General features: G+C 38.1%; 2 protein-coding genes across 2 annotated transcripts in view; one reads left to right on the forward strand and one right to left on the reverse strand.

The window, feature by feature from the left end:
• Window positions 1-3,275, reverse strand: part of LOC106874199 (vacuolar protein sorting-associated protein 35) — a 35,727-nt gene extending 32,452 nt beyond the window's left edge. The window contains exons 1-3 of the mRNA XM_089347229.1: window positions 3,252-3,275; window positions 2,749-2,832; window positions 1,119-1,220 (exon numbers count right to left, since the gene is read on the reverse strand). Of these exons, the coding sequence (XP_089203355.1) occupies window positions 1,119-1,220; window positions 2,749-2,832; window positions 3,252-3,275 (210 nt within the window). The remainder of the gene's footprint in view (window positions 1-1,118; window positions 1,221-2,748; window positions 2,833-3,251) is intronic.
• Window positions 3,276-5,768: 2,493 nt separating this feature from the next.
• On the forward strand, window positions 5,769-16,037 carry LOC106874197 (origin recognition complex subunit 6). Its single transcript, XM_014921852.3, has 8 exons — window positions 5,769-6,652; window positions 6,763-6,910; window positions 7,436-7,599; window positions 8,473-8,562; window positions 10,124-10,236; window positions 12,654-12,722; window positions 13,260-13,364; window positions 14,830-16,037. Exons 1-8 carry the CDS (start codon window positions 6,600-6,602, stop codon window positions 14,838-14,840), a joined length of 753 nt encoding a protein of 250 aa, XP_014777338.1. The 5' UTR covers window positions 5,769-6,599; the 3' UTR covers window positions 14,841-16,037.
• The last annotated feature ends 583 nt before the right edge of the window (window positions 16,038-16,620 follow it).

Genomic DNA, 16,620 nt, shown 5'->3' on the forward strand with positions numbered 1-16,620 from the left:
GAATTTCTCCTGCAGTTGTCTTACCAGAAATATAGTATCAGTGGTGCTTTTCCCTGGCACAAACCCACTGCATCTCGTCTAAACTAACCCTCTCCCTAATTAATTGGGACATGACCCTCTCTATCACTTTCATCACCTGATCCAACAATTTGACACCTCTGTAATTATTCCTATCTAAAGCGTCACCTTTACCTTTGTAGCAGTTGACTATGGTGCTGCTATACCAGTCATTAGGTATGACTCCATGTATCACCTGGTTGACTATATGGGTAACTAGGCTACAGCCTACACTGCCAGATTTTTTAAGCATCTCTACAGTGATTCCTGATGGGCTGAGGGGTTTCCCTGTCTTCATACCCTCAATTGCTTTATCTACCAAGGTACTGTCAATTCGGATAGCTGGTCCCTCTGTTGGGTCAACATTTGGCAGACTCTCTTTCTCACATTCATTCTCTTCATTTAGCAACCTTTCATAGTAGCATCTCCAAGTCTCTCTCTCTGCAGCATCATCATATGTAAGTGAGCCACCATCCATGCGGATACATTTCTCTCCTATGACATCACGATTCTCTCACACTGTCTTGCAATACAAAACACTTCAAGTCTCTAGTCCTCACGATGCAGAATATTGGTAAATTTTGTCCTATCTGCTTCCCCTCTGGCTAAGTACACCTGTCTCCTAGCTTCCCTTCTAGTGATCTGATACTGTTCCCTGCTACCACTGTTCTTCCAGTCCTTCCATGCCCGTTTCTTTTCTCTAATGGCCCTGTCAAATACATTGTTCCACCACCACATTACCTTAGGTTGAGAGGGGACTTCGCACCAGCCACAGATCTGGTTAGTGGCCCTCAAGAGGTTGTCCTGTAGGAACCTCCAGTTGTCCTCCCCATTATATGATGCTATATCCTCCTCTTTTTCATCAAAAGCTTCAAGTAATATGTCTCTAAATCCCTGTCCATTCAGAGGAGCCTTAAGCTTCCAGACCCTTCTTTTCTCTGCTGGTGAGGAACCTAGCAGAACCTCCTCTCTACCTTACTTCAACAAGAACTGTAAAAAGCCATTGATATTTTACCACTTAGTTTTAGCAACAACAAATGGAAATGGGAGAAGATATTTACCAAACATCTTTTCATCTGAAAAGATTGACTCTTAACCACTTTTGTAGCTTCATCGAGAAGTTTTTCTTGCTCTTCCTGTGGTGATAATTGTGGTGTTGATGGCTGGAAATAAAGAAATAGATTAATGAAGACAGAAAAATTAACATTTTTACAGGAAGAAAAAGAAAGAAAAAGCATTAGAAGTATAAAAGATCAAATCATTGATTATAACTACCTCAGCAAGGAAACAAAGAAAAAGAAAAGGAGTGGAGGGAAGTAAGTAGCAGAAGATGGAGGGGATGGAGTGACAGGTTATACATCCCAGAACAAATGGCATGTTTAGCCATGCCTCACAGACACGATTGCAAAGGTGTTGCCATGGATAGTGCAACAGCCACCCCACCTGATGGAGCTCATTTCTCAGATGGGCTTCACGAATCCTGATTTGGCTGAGGAAATCAGCAGTGTGGGGTCTGAAAACACCTGAGGTCCCAATAGTGACTGGCACAAAATAGTAGCAGATGGTTGCACTTCTGTCCTCTGAAAAATTATGTTTAAAAGTTAGATATTTCCAGAAAAAGTTTTTAAAAATTTAATACACTAAATCTGATGTTTTCTTTTCATGCTAAAACCAACCAAATTTCTTAGACTTACCCTGCCTCCCTTCCCCCATATTCCCCATTATATTATTTTAGAAGAAGTCCAAACATTAAAAAGAAAAATTGCCCTACAACAGCTGAATTACAATATAAAAACAACTTGTAAACCACATGACCTTTCTTAGAAACCCTCACAACTTGATACAAATATTACCATAAGATCTAGATTACAGCATTAACGATCATTGCTTAACATTCAGTTTGCATAATTATATTTAATTGAACATGTTATTATATATTTGTTTTTCATAAACAAATCTGTCCTTAAATATCTTATGCACCCTGTATATACATACACACACACACATGTATATATATACATATATACACACACACACTTCAGGGATATGATCTTGTTTGATATGCAGAAAAGGAATAGGTATCAATTCCCCTATGCTATACACACTGTAAGCTATGGACATACAAGACTATCAGAGAATGTCAGCTTCATATGTGACAGATGTACTGGAACAATACAAACTATGAGCACACTGGAAACAGATCTCTTAAATACCTGGAAGGTCCACTAGAAATAGAAGGCAATATTTAATTAGCAGGGGAGGTGATTGCACGAAAAAAAAATATAGTAGCCAGTGTGTGAATAGGTTGGAGAAAGTTCAGAGAGCTGCTACTACCACTGCTGGCAACAATAGTCTTTTCTCACAGAGTGAGAAACAGATTGTATGATGCTTGTGTTAAAACTGTAATGCTACATGGAAGTGAGATATGGGACTGGAATGGAGAGGATTTTGAGAAGACTGGAGAAAAATAAAGCTAGCATGCTCTGCAGGATGTGCATAAACAACATAGCATAAATGTGCTGAAAGAAAAAACTGGAAATAAGAGAAATCGGAAGAAAGAAGAAGACTGCACTGGTACAGACATGTGATGCATATGGATGAAACACAGGTGTATAGAGAAGTGTCACTGAATGTGGAAAGAGCTTAAAGAAGAGGGAGACCCAAGAAGACAACAAAGTGGTGAAGACTGACCTCAAAACCATAAACCTCATGAAGGAGATGACAAGCCAGATGTGGTTCTTGAGAAGACCTGCTGACCTCAATGAAACTCTGGTTCTGGAATCATCTCACCGTTATCCATCTTTCATTCTTAACACTGTCCTCTCCATCTTTTACATTGCTCATCCTCCTCAACCAACAAACAATTTCTTCTCCACCCACCATGCATTTCCTCCTCCCCCTTTCACTATATTTGTCCCACACTCTTACAATGTACCCAACCATATCATCTCTTTACCTCTTGCTTTTGCCCATCTTCTCTCTCTCGTTTGCATTATCATTAATATTAATACTTATCAGCTGCTCTTCAGTGTGGCAGAGGACAGGCATTAGGGTGGCCACCAAGCTGAAAGTGTACCAAGCAGCTGACTGCCTGCACTGCTATATGTTTGCAAGACATGGATGGTTTACCAACGCCATGCCAAAAGACTAAGCTACTTCCACGTGAACTGCCTGAGAAAGCTGTTGAAAATTACCCGGCAAGACACGGTCGCAGACATGGAGGTCCTCTCTTGAGCTGATCTGCCAAGCCTTTACATACTGCTGAAGAGAGCACAAGTCAGGTGGGTGGGCCACCTTGTTCGAATGCCTGACACACAACTACCCAAAAGACTGCTATACAGTGAATTAGTGGAAGGCAAGCACACTCAGGGTGGACAGAAAGAGCACTTTAAGGACACACTCAAAGCTTCACCAAAGAGCTTTGAGATCAATGCTAACACCTGAAGAAATGCGAGCACAAAAGACTGCCCCACCTGGCAAGGCTGCACCAACATCTCAATACCTGTTCTTCATTATATTCACTCTCTCACCCATTTCCTATCACAATCTCTGAACACTCCCCCTCAACACCCTTGCAACCTCTACCCACCCACATTTCCAATTCTGTCCCCACTCTTACTCACCCCTTACTGTGAGGGTCTATGCTGACATTTCATCACCACTAGATTTTCATCCATTTTCAATCCCACCTAAATCACGCCTATCCTCTCTTTCATAATGTCAGTAGTTGTGTAGCTCCCCTACAGCAAGAAACCTGTTCTGTTCTGATCCCTTCTCTCTCACCTCTCTACGGTAGCCCGACTCAGTCAAAGGGTATCTTGGTTGTGCAGGCTGCATAGCAACCTCACTAGTGCTGGTGTAACAAATAAAAAAAAAATGTACCTAACATACACTGCAGGGTAGCTGGTGCTAGGAAGGGCATCCAGCTGTAGAAATGATGCCAAAGCAGACACTGGACCTGTTAACTCCCTTCAAACTCTCCAACCTGTACCAGCATCATCAAACATGAACATTAAATAATGACAATATACACATTTATGAAAGATGTGTACATGTATATACAACATAAATACAGAGAGTGTCAGCTATTTGAGAACAAAACTTAGGAAATTTAAGTGGCCCAAACTTTAAATATCTTCACTGTTTTCAGCACCGACTGGAAGTTTTGAATCTAACGTAGATGATGAAAAGATATGTCATTCTTGTTACCTTGACTACCAACTACTCTGTGATTGCAACCATCTTAAATGTCACTAGGTCTTTCATGTTTAGGGTCAGAAAAGAGCTCTTGGCCTCTGAAAGGAATATATCTTCTGTGGCCAAAAGAAGAAAACATTCTTGACCATCAGATGCTGTCAGAAGAGTCGAGTTTGTCCACAAAGTTTGGGGTGTCATCAGTGATAATCCTAGCAAGTCGATGAGAACCAATGTCAATCATTTCCATCTCAGAGTCAATGATGTGCAGCGTATGAAGACATCAGATACAAATTCTATGTGATAAGAAGAGGAAAGTCCATGCCCAATAGGAGCTGGGATAACCCACGTGATCCATTGAAGCTCTTGCTGAACAAACTCAAGCACTCCCAGGAGTCCAACATGTTCTTCACAGATGAGAACTGTGCCCAAAACCAAAAAAGTGAACAAAAGAAATAACAGCTGGCTCTTTTCGCCCCCCCCCCCCACACACTGAAGCCACCATGTTTTTATCATCTGTGTTGGTCGTGAGCAATGAGGACTGTACCGGATCACTTTTTCCTGTAAGGTCTTAGAGTAAATGTAGCAGTCTTCAATGAGACAGTTGTCAAACCCTGGATCGAGGGAAGTGTTTGGGGGGGGGGGGCAGTACATGTTCCAACCTTTCACACAGCTTGTACGACTCGGAAGTGGTTATTCGAAAATTTTCCTGATCATGTTATCCTTAAAATTTGGTCTTCCCGCCCCCCCCCCCCATCACTTCGACTATTGCGTCTGGAGAGTCGTTGAGGAGATCAACAAGGACTCATTGATGTCTGCTATTGGGGACATTATGGCCAACATGAATAAAAATCACCTGATTAACGCATTTAGTCGCTTCAGAATCCGTATTGAATGGCTTTCGCTGTGAGCCTCTAAGAATATGTATACCAAATTCTGTAATAAATATATTAAAGTTTCGAATACTTTTGTTTTCCTTAAATTAACATTTTGTTCTTAACTAGCTGACACACCCTTAATACATACATACATGTATATAAACATAGATAAATATATAAACATACATAAATACATCCTTATAATGCCTATACACAGACAAACATATATACATATTTAAATTTAAACATTTATATATATATATACATGTATACACATAAATATTATATATATATAAGAGGGTATGTGCTTGTAACATTGTTTTGGTTTTTTAAAGTGAGTTCTATAATCGTGAATTGCTTGCGCCGTACTGGTGTGTGTATGTGTAATTTTGCTGACTAATAATATTAATTAGGAAATGCCTTGTTTTATAAGAATGTCTTCTACAATTTCAGAGAGTAATGTTGATTTTAAAGTGATTCAATAAAAAGGAAAACTAAAGATCAATGAGAGAGTTTAAAATAATAAATTAGGTTAATCTGTGGAGAAACAGTTGGCAGTGAGGGAATTCTGTTTAAAGACCGGTCGGGAATTGCAACAATTAAATCAATAGAAACGAAGAAGACTCGTTCGGTGGTAGAAGTAACATTATATAAGTGTTTACGTTCTAATCATGGTCCATTCGGTATGAGTCAAGTGAAGAAGACTAAACATGGACAGAAATCTATTAGGATTAGGATTTGTAGCAGAAAATATTTGGAATAATAATAATTGTGAGATGTGTCAATGTTGGGACTTGAGGATGACTTTGCATTGCTCCAGTCTGGTCTCTCATTAAAATGGATTTCTAACATTATGAAGAGGGTAAAGAATTAACCTATTAGTGTAGATATTAATGTTGAAAAAGTGATTAAATTAAGAATAAAATGAAAAGATCCAAAGTTAAAAAAAAATTGTGGAAAGGGCGTGTGTGTGTGTGTGTGTGTGTGTGTGTGTGTGTGTGATGGTGCGGAGGAAAGGATTAGACATAAAACAGATTAAATAGCAACGGAGGCAGCAATAATAAGAATAAGAATAGAATGTTATATTGTGGTAGATGGAGGACATAAATAGAAAAGGAAAAGAAAATGAGAAAATATTTCCATTAAAAATATTTCAAAGTAAACAAATGGAAGAGAAACAACACCCACCATGATGAAATCATGTGACTAATTTACTCGGCAGGACGAGATTATATCAGCAGTCGGGTTTCCAATCTAAAATCTAAAATAAAATAAAACATTTAGATCGGGTGATTTCTATAAGATAGTTATAGGTATCGAAACAAAATTATTATCCAACTGATATTTATTAAATAATAAAAATATATTAATTTTTTTCCCATCATTCAATATTTCGCGGGAAATCTAATGTGTTGGAGGTGAACAGCTGTGTTTTAGCGGGGAAACAGTTTTATTGAAATCACTGAGAAAATGCTTCAGGTCTTGGGAACAAAACTCGGATTAACAAGTGTTTCAGTCCTCAAGTAAATATATCTTTTTTTTATATATCGAAATTGTTGACGTTAAAATATATTCATTTATTTCTTATTTAGATTCTAACGTAAATCTATTAAAACGATCAATCTTATTACAGACATGCTAATGAAATCTGTCGCAAGATGGAAAGTGGTCCAAATGTAATTTCTTTGTCATTTCTTCGATTAAGCCAGTCCTGTAAATGTGTCATAGCTTTGGATCTGGCAGCCAACAAATTTGGATGTCATCTTAAAGAATCGGACAAGGTAGGTGAATCGAAATGATATTAATCTCTTCTATATTTTTCTTCATTTTTGTAAGTCATATATTATTTTGTTGGCGACATACAACAAATAAATACAGACGTCCATCCATTCTAGGAGCTGGAAAGATAATCTATAATCAGAGATTTTAAAATCAAATAATGCCATAAGCACGACCAACAATGGGGTGCTCTGTGACTAACTCGAGAGTCCTCGAGCTGATAAATATCAGCCCCGTCTTTTATTGAGAAGATTTTACATTGGTGTAATTACTTCTTCGCCATGGTGTTGGATCAGTTTCTTCGCCCTCCCCTTCTTTTCCAATCCTCCCGTGCCCCACTTCCATTATAAGCGAACTCTGTGATGTCCTAAGAATGTGTGGCATTCCTTCTACTCATTCTGCCTTAGTAAATTATTTGTTTTTAATCTTTATTATCCATGAAGCCCTGATATGTTTACTTCATTAAGTATTTAAAGTAGGGGCGATCTTTCGATACTAATCCAATTTTTTTTTCTCTTTTAATCCAGTCGATGGCCATAAAACTGTCAGGCTTGAATAAAAAAGCATATTTAAATTCTTTCAAAACTGTTGAAAGTTTGTTGGGAGAACAACAAAAATCCTCCATTCGAGAACTTTGTGTACAGTTTGGGTGTACGGATATCGCTGATGTGGCCCAGGAAACACTCAACAGGTAAATAGTAAATACCTGTGTATTGTTTTGTTTTTTAAGTATTAAAAAAGTAAATACTATTGTTTTTTGTTTTATGCCATCCGATGTACATTTTGATGCATCTTAGAGATTTATCATCACGAGTTAAGCAAATACTGTCACTGTTGAGTTCATACTATTGAAACATGTTTGGAGTTGTCTCTCTTTGGGAAATAATATAATTGAAATATTAGTCATTAACTGATATGGTTTTAACTGGAGAAGCATGATCTCCAGGGGCTACTGCAGAATCATCGCACCTCTCCTGAAAAAATTATTTCGGATTCCTACGTTTTAGATGTTGGAGATTATGAATATGCAAACTCCATCCTCTATAGGACCACCATATTTAGTTGGCAAATATAGTTTATGAATAAATGGACAGGGATAAATAGATAGACAAATAAATAAATAGATGAAAAAGTTAAAAATTTTAAATTGGGGAGGGGGTGAAACTAAACTCTGCTTGCGAAGACCTGTTGAGGCAAGTGAAATCGAAATCCATATTTCTGGGTTGATAGAAGTTTGAAAAAGGCATGGGTGAGCGAAAGATGAGAAATGGATGTAGTGAATGGTAGATAAGGGTGGGAGGGTATCCAATGGTACACATACGATATATATAAATATCTCATTTAGATTCATCCAGAATGAAGTAATGTGGCTTGATGCTAAGTTGTTTTATAATCTCTTTTTTCATTCCTTCATTGTAATTGAGAGATTGTTGCCAATAAGAATATAATTCTCTGGTAATGTTTGGAATTGAGAATTGCAGATTTACTGACAGCAATAATGGATGCAAAAGACTCATTAAAACTCCACAAAAGCTAAGATGTCTTTGATGTCTTTTTATTTCAGGTACCAGTCAGCTATGGTAAAGAATGGATGTGCTGATATTGACTTCAAATCAACCCTTTTCTTGGCTGCTGCAGTTGAAGCTGCTTGTCTGTAAGTTGCTTGAATTAGCTTTTATCTTTTACTTGTTTCACTCATTGTGGCCATGCTGGGGCATCTCTTTGAAGAATTTTCACTTGAATGAATTGAATCCCAGTACTTTTAATTTTAAAGCCTGGTACATCATATTCTATCAGTCTCTTTTGCCAAATTGCTTAAGTTACTTGGGATGTAAACACACCAATACCAGTTGTCAAATGGCAGCGGGGAACAAACACAGGCATGAAAACATATATATATATATATATATATATATATATATATATATATATATATATATATATATATATATATATATATATATATAATTAAAATTTAGAGGTAATACTTGACAATTGTAAGCACCTGTGTATGCCAGCTCGTGGTTCAGGTGAAAGAATAAATTGTAAATCCCAAAAATAACAACAAAACTACAAAGGATTCCGCGGTACACGTGTTTCAAGTTTTATATGTGTATAATTTACAATGTAAAGCTATCCTCAGCCGCAAAATTATTTCTCTCCCAGGATATTATACCACATCGGCGTTGAAGTAGGAAGAAAGGTGTGATGTAAGAGGTGAAGATCCTTTCGGTATTCTGTATAGAACTATACCTCGTATAATTCTCCACCCAGACATAATTTCTCCGGTCCTCTGAAAACCGTCCATACCTTGCCACGATTCTACACACTGATAAACAGTGATTAAGACAATTATCATCTCAAGTGTTGTGCTGTGCCTTAATTTAATTAAGAAATGATTGATGATGTAATCAATTGTTGGCTATTAGGTTATTGTGGGGTATTCTGGCAGGATTATCTGCTAATTTAAGTTGATAATCCAATAACAACCTTCAGATATGGTTTGAGATAAATAATAGTAACAGATTTGGAATTTAAACTAGCAGAAGTGTTACTGTAGAGTCTCTAGCAGGGTGCCATGAAATGGCTTCTCAGTCTACTGCAGGTAAATATTATTGATTGAAGAGAGTAAAAGTGATTAGCATCAGTTTTGCCTAAGAATATTGGTAATGCCAAGGAAATGATTCGTGCTCAAAACTAGTCTCCATAGAAGCTTAACAAATGTAGATGTCTTTTAAAATTTGGATATTTCTTGGAATAGACGTTTTATTAATAAAAGTTTTTTTTTTGTGTTATTGATCTCATTCCAGTATATTATTGGTATACCAACTGACAGAATTAGAAAGTAAGTTAGTCAACATGAACAAAGGCTTGTCAGACAGTTCCGAAAGTGGCATTGGTTGATCTGTTACTGTTTTTCATACCTGTAGTAACATTAATGACCATTTTGAAGTCCTCCAAGACTGGGAGAAAGAAGTGATGAAGTTACCTTAGGCATCACTTCAGAATCTGCTGAAAACCTGTGGTTTACCTGTTTTCTATGGCTTCTGTTGTTCAATTATATAGTTCATATTAAAGAATGATTGTTTGGAATTATTCAGGATGTTGTGTATGTTTGTTTCAGAACAATAATTGACAAATGAGAGTTTAGAGAGTAAAAAAAAAATACCATCTGAATCAGTGAAACAATTCTTTTTCTTGTTATTTATTTTCAGAAAATATAAATATAAAATTGACCGACTGAAATTGCGAGAGACTTGCAGTGTGAAGAAAGCTGTTTTTCTCCGACTTGTTGAACAACTTGTAAAATATGCAGAGGAGATAAAAAGTAAGTTGAATGACCAGATATCTTATTTTTGACGATTCATTTGAAATTAGGTCACAATAATCAGTTCAGCTTTTCGATTGTCATTTACCTGCATCTTAATGAGTTTTTATTGGTCGTCTCTTCTATTTGCCTGCTTATTTTTATTTCATTAAAACTTGTAATTAAAGTGTTGTATTTCAATTGAAACTTTTTCCTATGTAGTTCAGCTTAAGGAATTCACATGCTAAAAACCTATTATTCTACTGTAATCACCCCGCCCCCACTCCCCATCATCAGATAGAGCACCCTCAACTATTCTTTGACCCTATGCTGTGCACTCCTTGAAGCAACATGTTGAAGACAGCCTGGTTAAGCAGTTGGAGAGCAACCATCGAGATGAGCAGTAACTCCATTAGCATGGGGTCGAATTGGGTTCCATGAACTACAGCAAAAGAAACCTGCCTAGGACACGTAGAGAGGGGACACTTTATTCCTGACAAACAGCCTCTTCCCTGCTGGTCCATTTATTTATTGCAGTGACTTTTATTCTTATTAATTATACTAACCCACTTCTACTGCTGACAAAGAAAATTTAGGGAGTTCTTACTCCTGCTGGCAGCAAATGGATTGTCAGATCATATAATTGTATTTGAACAGTGACATTACACAGTAGCATTACATGGGCTTAAATACAGAAGATTTTTTTATAGTTGTGTTTGAAGAGCAATACCACATGGTAGTGAAACATGGCTATTGATTAGAGAAGATTTGTGAGGTGTACAAATAAATAGAACAAGCATGCTTGGCTACATGTGTAACATTTGTGTTTGTGAATGATGGAGCAGAAATTGGTTGAGAGAAAAGGCGGTGAGCTGGCAGAAGTGTTAGTACGCCGGGCGAAATGCTTAGCGGTATTTCGTCTGCCATTACGTTCCAAGTTCAAATTCCGCCGAGGTCGACTTTGCCTTTCATCCTTTCGGAGTCGATAAATTAAGTACCAGTTACACATTGGGGTCGATGTAATTGACTTAATCCTTTTATCTGTCCTTGTTTGTCCCCTCTATGTTTAGCCCGTTGTGGGCAATAAAGAAATAACAAATTGGTTGAGAGAAAAGGCATCAGATATGATGTGTTTGATAGAAAACAGAGCTGTGATGTGTGCAGAGGATCGCAATTGAAATAGAAGGAATCTGAAGACAAGGAAGAAGTGGTAAAGCTGAGTTGAACTCCAAAGACTGAACAGCACAAAGGATTGTTACCAGTGGGGAGATGCTATATTGGGGAAGGGGTCATATCCAGTGAGAAGGAGGCGTGTGGCAAAATGCTACACTAAGGAAGACCTGTCCAAACCATACAAGTTTAGGGGATAAAAGAGGATGCAAAATGATAAAGAAATCAGCTGACCTGCGTAAAGGAATTTCCTTGTGAATATTTCAACCTGGTTTTGTTAAGTTAGTTTGGACAATCTAAAGAATGGGTAGTCGTGGGGTAAATGGTTAACAACCAGCTGTTAAAGGGGGACTCAACAATCTACAATGTTTGCATATTCACCTTAAGATTGAAAAAGTGACAAAAATCCTAGAATTTTCAATGATTTCTGATGTTGCCATTATTTGGTCTGGTGGCATTTCTACCTCTGTGGTGCCAGATGAAAGGAATAGGTCAAGAAGGTAATATAGACTTCTAAATATTGGATTATTTGTTGAGCTGTTGAAAATTTACAGTTAAGGACCGAAGGGAAACCCCAATCTAGATATAACCAAGGAAGATCTGAGACGAGGTGGTGAAGCATGACCTTCGAACATTCGGCCTTACAGAAGCAATGACAAGAGACTGAGACCTCTGGAGATATGCTGTGGTTGAGAAGATCTGGCAAGTAAAGTGAGATTGCAGCCATGGCCAATGCCAGTTTTGCATAACCAGCCCATTCCAAAATACTCTTGAAGCATCAGGAGATTTAATGTGCTTGAAAAGACCTGTTGAGTCAAGAGAAATCGTAGTCGTGGCCAGTGCTGCCTGACTGGCACCCATGCTGGTGACATGTAATAAGCACCATTCAAGTGTGGGTTGATACTAGTGCTGCCTGACTCCCCATGCCGGTAGCACATAAAAAGTACCATGGTTGATGCCAGTGCACCCTGACTGGCTCCCATGCTGGTGGTATGTAAGAAGCACCCACTACACTCTCAGAGTGGTTGGCATTAGGAAGGGCATCCAACTGTAGAAACCTTGCCAGATCAGATTGGAGCCTGGTGCAGCCTACTGGCTTGCCAGTCCTCAGTCAAACTGTCCAACCCATGACCGCATGGAAGTGGACATTAAATGATGATGATGAATCTTGGCTGCTTGCAACAACCTTTGGCTAAATTTCTATTCTGATTCTGCAAAAGTTATTCTAAGACAGTACTAATTTCAGTATTGTTTCTTTTATTTTTCAGGTGAAGAAAAAGTAGTTGTACAGAAGAAACATCGTAATTTTATTGAAGAAATTGATGCAAAATCCAGAGGTAAAAGACTTGTTGCAATTCTTAGTTTCTTCTGTAACTGAACTGTTGTTTGAACACTGAATCTGCAGCATGGAGTTGTGACTCATTAAAATGGTTTCATATTTGCATGTCAGGATATTTAGTCTGATCCTCACCTTGACGAAATCTTCGTTACAACTGGAGAAGAACAATCCAAAAGATCTGCCAATCGTCCGTATCCCTTCAACCTGTTCAATCAGGACCAACTTGGAGCTGTTGTACATTGGAAATTAAACGATGCAAAGGAAATGTGATTCCTAAAATAGTCAAGATTTAGATGGCTCCCTTGTATTGTTGCTCTGACTGAAAACCTCTCCCCTATTTCTTTGTTTAACACCAATTCTTGTGCTTCTCTGCTGCTACATCTAACCCTGTGCATGTCACACATCAAAGATTTAAGTATTGGCCATATATGGTTAAAATCTTGTTCTCTCTGTCGATTTCAGTTTCAGACCAATATTATTTTCACTTTCAAGCAATTTTTGGTTTAATGTTTTCTGTGACTTCTTTAATTTCTAGAATTTGAACCAACTTCTAAGAAAGCATTGATTGAGACTGAAGAACCAGCTCTTAATTATGAAGAATGGAAGCGAAAAATTTTAGCAACAGCAACAAGAGCAGAAAGTAAGTCTTACAATTTGTAAAAGATGATTTTATTAAAAAAAATTTTTGTATTCTCCTTATTTTGAATGTCTTGATCAAGTTTCAGTATTATATTTTTGTTGTATAAAGCTGTTTATTAGCATTACATGTTATATATATATATAATTATGTGTATTTCTTCTATCTTAATGAATAAAAATTCTTCTGATCGAATAAATGGGTTAATAGAAACCAATGTAGCAAAGAACACAAAATAACTGTGGTTTAGTTCCTGTTTTTAAGGCAGGAACTCCTTGAAATTTTGGGTATTTGAGTATATTTAAGAATTTAAGGATTGGAGAAAACGCATGTTATAATTGCATACTTTATTCCTACATATGTTTCAAAGGATTACAACCTGTGTGATCCATAGGATATATATATATATATATATATATATAAATAAAGCATGACCTTCAAACATTGGGCCTCACAGAGGCAATGACAGGAGACCAGGATCTTTGGTGATACGCTGTGATTGAGAAAACCTAGCAACTAAAGTGAGATTGCAGCCTTCCATGTCCAGCTCTGTTAAGAATACCCCTGCCATGTTGGGTGACATGATATGCTTGAGAAGACCCGTTGAGTCAAGTAAAACCAATATCATAGCTGGGGCCAGTGTCCCATGACTGGCTCCCATGCCTGTGGCAAGTAAAAAGCACCAACCAAACATGGCCGATGCCAGTACCCCCAGACTGGTTCCTGTGCCGGTGGCATGTAAAAAGCACCATCTGAATGTGGTCCATGCCAGGTCCACCTGACTGGCTCTCATTCCATCATCATCGTTTAACGTCCGTTTTTCATGCTGGCACGGATTGGATGGTTTGACTGGGAACTGGCAAGCCGGGCAGCCACACCAGACTCCAGTCTGATTTGGCAGAGTTTCTACAGCTGGATGCCCTTCCTAATGCCAACCACTCCAAGAGTGTAGTGGGTGCTTTTTATGTGCCACTGGCACAGGGGCCAGCAGGTAGCACTGGCATCAGCATTCTACGTTTAATCCCTCTTATACTCAACTTTTTTCTCAACACAGTTGTGCTTTTTCATTCATGCAATCCAATTTTGCAAATCCGACAAAGCCTACTACCTTCATTCCTCTCCAGCCTACGCATGTCCTCCACATTCAGAGCCCATGTCTCACTACCATGTAGTATAGCTGTTCTCACACAAGCATCATACAATCTAGCTTTCACTCTGAGAATCTTTTTGTTGCCAGCAGAAGTAGCAGCTCTCTGAACTTCATCCTATTCTTATTCTAGAAACACTATATGTGGATTATATAACTCGGTTGCAGGAGACGAGTGTGTTTGTGTCTTAGAATTAAAAGTAGAATTCGATTATTATTAAAACTTAATATTTGTATTTGAAGTTTGTTTTTTTTTTTGTCCTACTTTTTATCTCCTCCATAATTGGAAATATTCTCATTTCTTTTTGTATTGTCTTCCAGGTGAGAACTGAATGAATCATCAGCATCATTTAACATCTACATTCCATGGATGTCTTTAATGTTGTTTTAATTTTTCTTCTTGTCATATCAGCACATTCCACATTCTTTGAACTCTCCACTGCAGATCCATTTGTTTTCTTGAGAACAACCATAGGACTCACTTGGTGGCGGATAGGACTTGTAACCTTAACAATGTCTGTTCATCATCATCATCTAATGTCCATATGATGCTGTTATATGATTCAAGACTATGAGTCTCTGAAGTATCAGATATCTGAATCACTGTTTCAAAAGGATTTGTTGCAGCCAAACTGGGGACTAGCAGATGGTGCCACCTCTGGAGCTCTCTGTGTCACTCCTTGTATCCTAACAAATTTTTGAAGAGTTGTCATGACTGGAACCAACTCTGCTTTAAGGAACATTGATGGCGCTGGTTTCCATGGTTACAATTCTTGCTTCTGGAAATAGTTATCTTTCAGGCTTTACATCTGATCCTTGTGGAAGAAGTTTTGTAAAATCTGTGTCAAAATTTCTTTGATATCACAGAACTCACAAAGGCAGTGAATGCATTTTTTCTCAGCAACAAAGTGGAGGTGCATGGCCTAATGGTCAAGGAATTGGGTTTATGATCATAAGCTCAGATTTGATTGATTCTTGGAGCAGGTGATATGACGTGTCCTTGGGTAAGGCACTTCCTTTAATTGACTGGAATTGTGTATCAGTTTTGGGCTAAGTTGGTTCTCTCCCTTTTAGATGTCATATCTTTAGTGTTCCACTGGATGAAGGATGGAAGAGCCAATAAAGTGTCTGTCTGTATCTGCTTGTGACTATACAGGCACCTTAACCAATTAGTGAAAGCATGGTACATACTACCAAGCCATACTTGTTTGTGAGAGTGATGGCTATGATTATATATTTTTTTGTTAGCCTTTTTCATTTGAGTCTTGTTAAAGAAAAAAAAATTACCAAAACCCAAAACTTGCTTTGCTTCACTGAAGAGATAAGAAATCATGTCTGCAGTTGTTGTCCTCCATATCAGCATTGTCTCCCTATCCTTGATAACAATTCTTTGTCATACAGCAGATACAAAGAACACACACACACACACACCCATAGAGTATGAGTTGATGATCATTTTCATATTACTTTTCCCCTGTATTCTAATTTTGTACATTAAATTTTGTTGGAAATAAAAATGTTTTACTGTTTGTTTTTCTCATTTTCTGTAACGTGTGTTCTTAAGCAACCTGACACCAACCACTTTATAGCATGGACTGGTTGCATTTTTCATGTCATCCCCACTGTTGAGGTTGCCATGTAATTCACAACCGGACAGCAAGCCCTGAAGTAGGGAAGAGTCAGCTTTATACTTGTGGATGAGGGGATCTGCAGGAATGCTGACAACTAGCATGAAAAAAAGGGGGGGTGGAAAAAAACTGATCAGTACAAGCTGCTAGACAGATAATAGGGATAAGGTGCCCAGGTGACTCTACAAGACATAAGCTGGCTTGTAAGATAGTGTGGCAAAGTGAAGGAGGAGTGGGCTGGGGGCAGACTACCAAGATGGGTTAGGTTGGATGGAGCATAAGTTATGAGGCTGGGAATGATAGATATGCAGCACTGGAAGCACCTATCCTTCGTCATCTCATATATACACATGGTTCCAGGTTCAGTCCCACTGCGTGGCACCTTGGGCAAGTGTCTTCTACTATAGCCTCGGGCCGACCAAAGCCTTGTGAGTGGATTTGGTAGGCAGAAACTGAAAGAAGCCCGTCGTATATATGTATGTGT

The sequence above is a fragment of the Octopus bimaculoides genome, chromosome 1, assembly GCF_046866305.1.
Source record: "Octopus bimaculoides isolate indiv1 chromosome 1, ASM4686630v1, whole genome shotgun sequence".
NCBI classification, from domain to species: domain Eukaryota; kingdom Metazoa; phylum Mollusca; class Cephalopoda; order Octopoda; family Octopodidae; genus Octopus; species Octopus bimaculoides.

What these genes read in the sequence shown, in the direction of transcription:
- LOC106874197 (XM_014921852.3), top strand. Translation starts at nt 6,600, where the DNA reads ATGCTTCAGGTCTTGGGAACAAAACTCGGATTAACAAGTGTTTCAGTC. An exon ending in ACAAGTGTTTCAGTCCTCAA is followed by an intron (nt 6,653 to 6,762) that starts GTAAATATATCT and finishes ATCTTATTACAG; the next exon opens with ACATGCTAATGAAATCTGTC. An exon ending in ATCTTAAAGAATCGGACAAG is followed by an intron (nt 6,911 to 7,435) that starts GTAGGTGAATCG and finishes CTTTTAATCCAG; the next exon opens with TCGATGGCCATAAAACTGTC.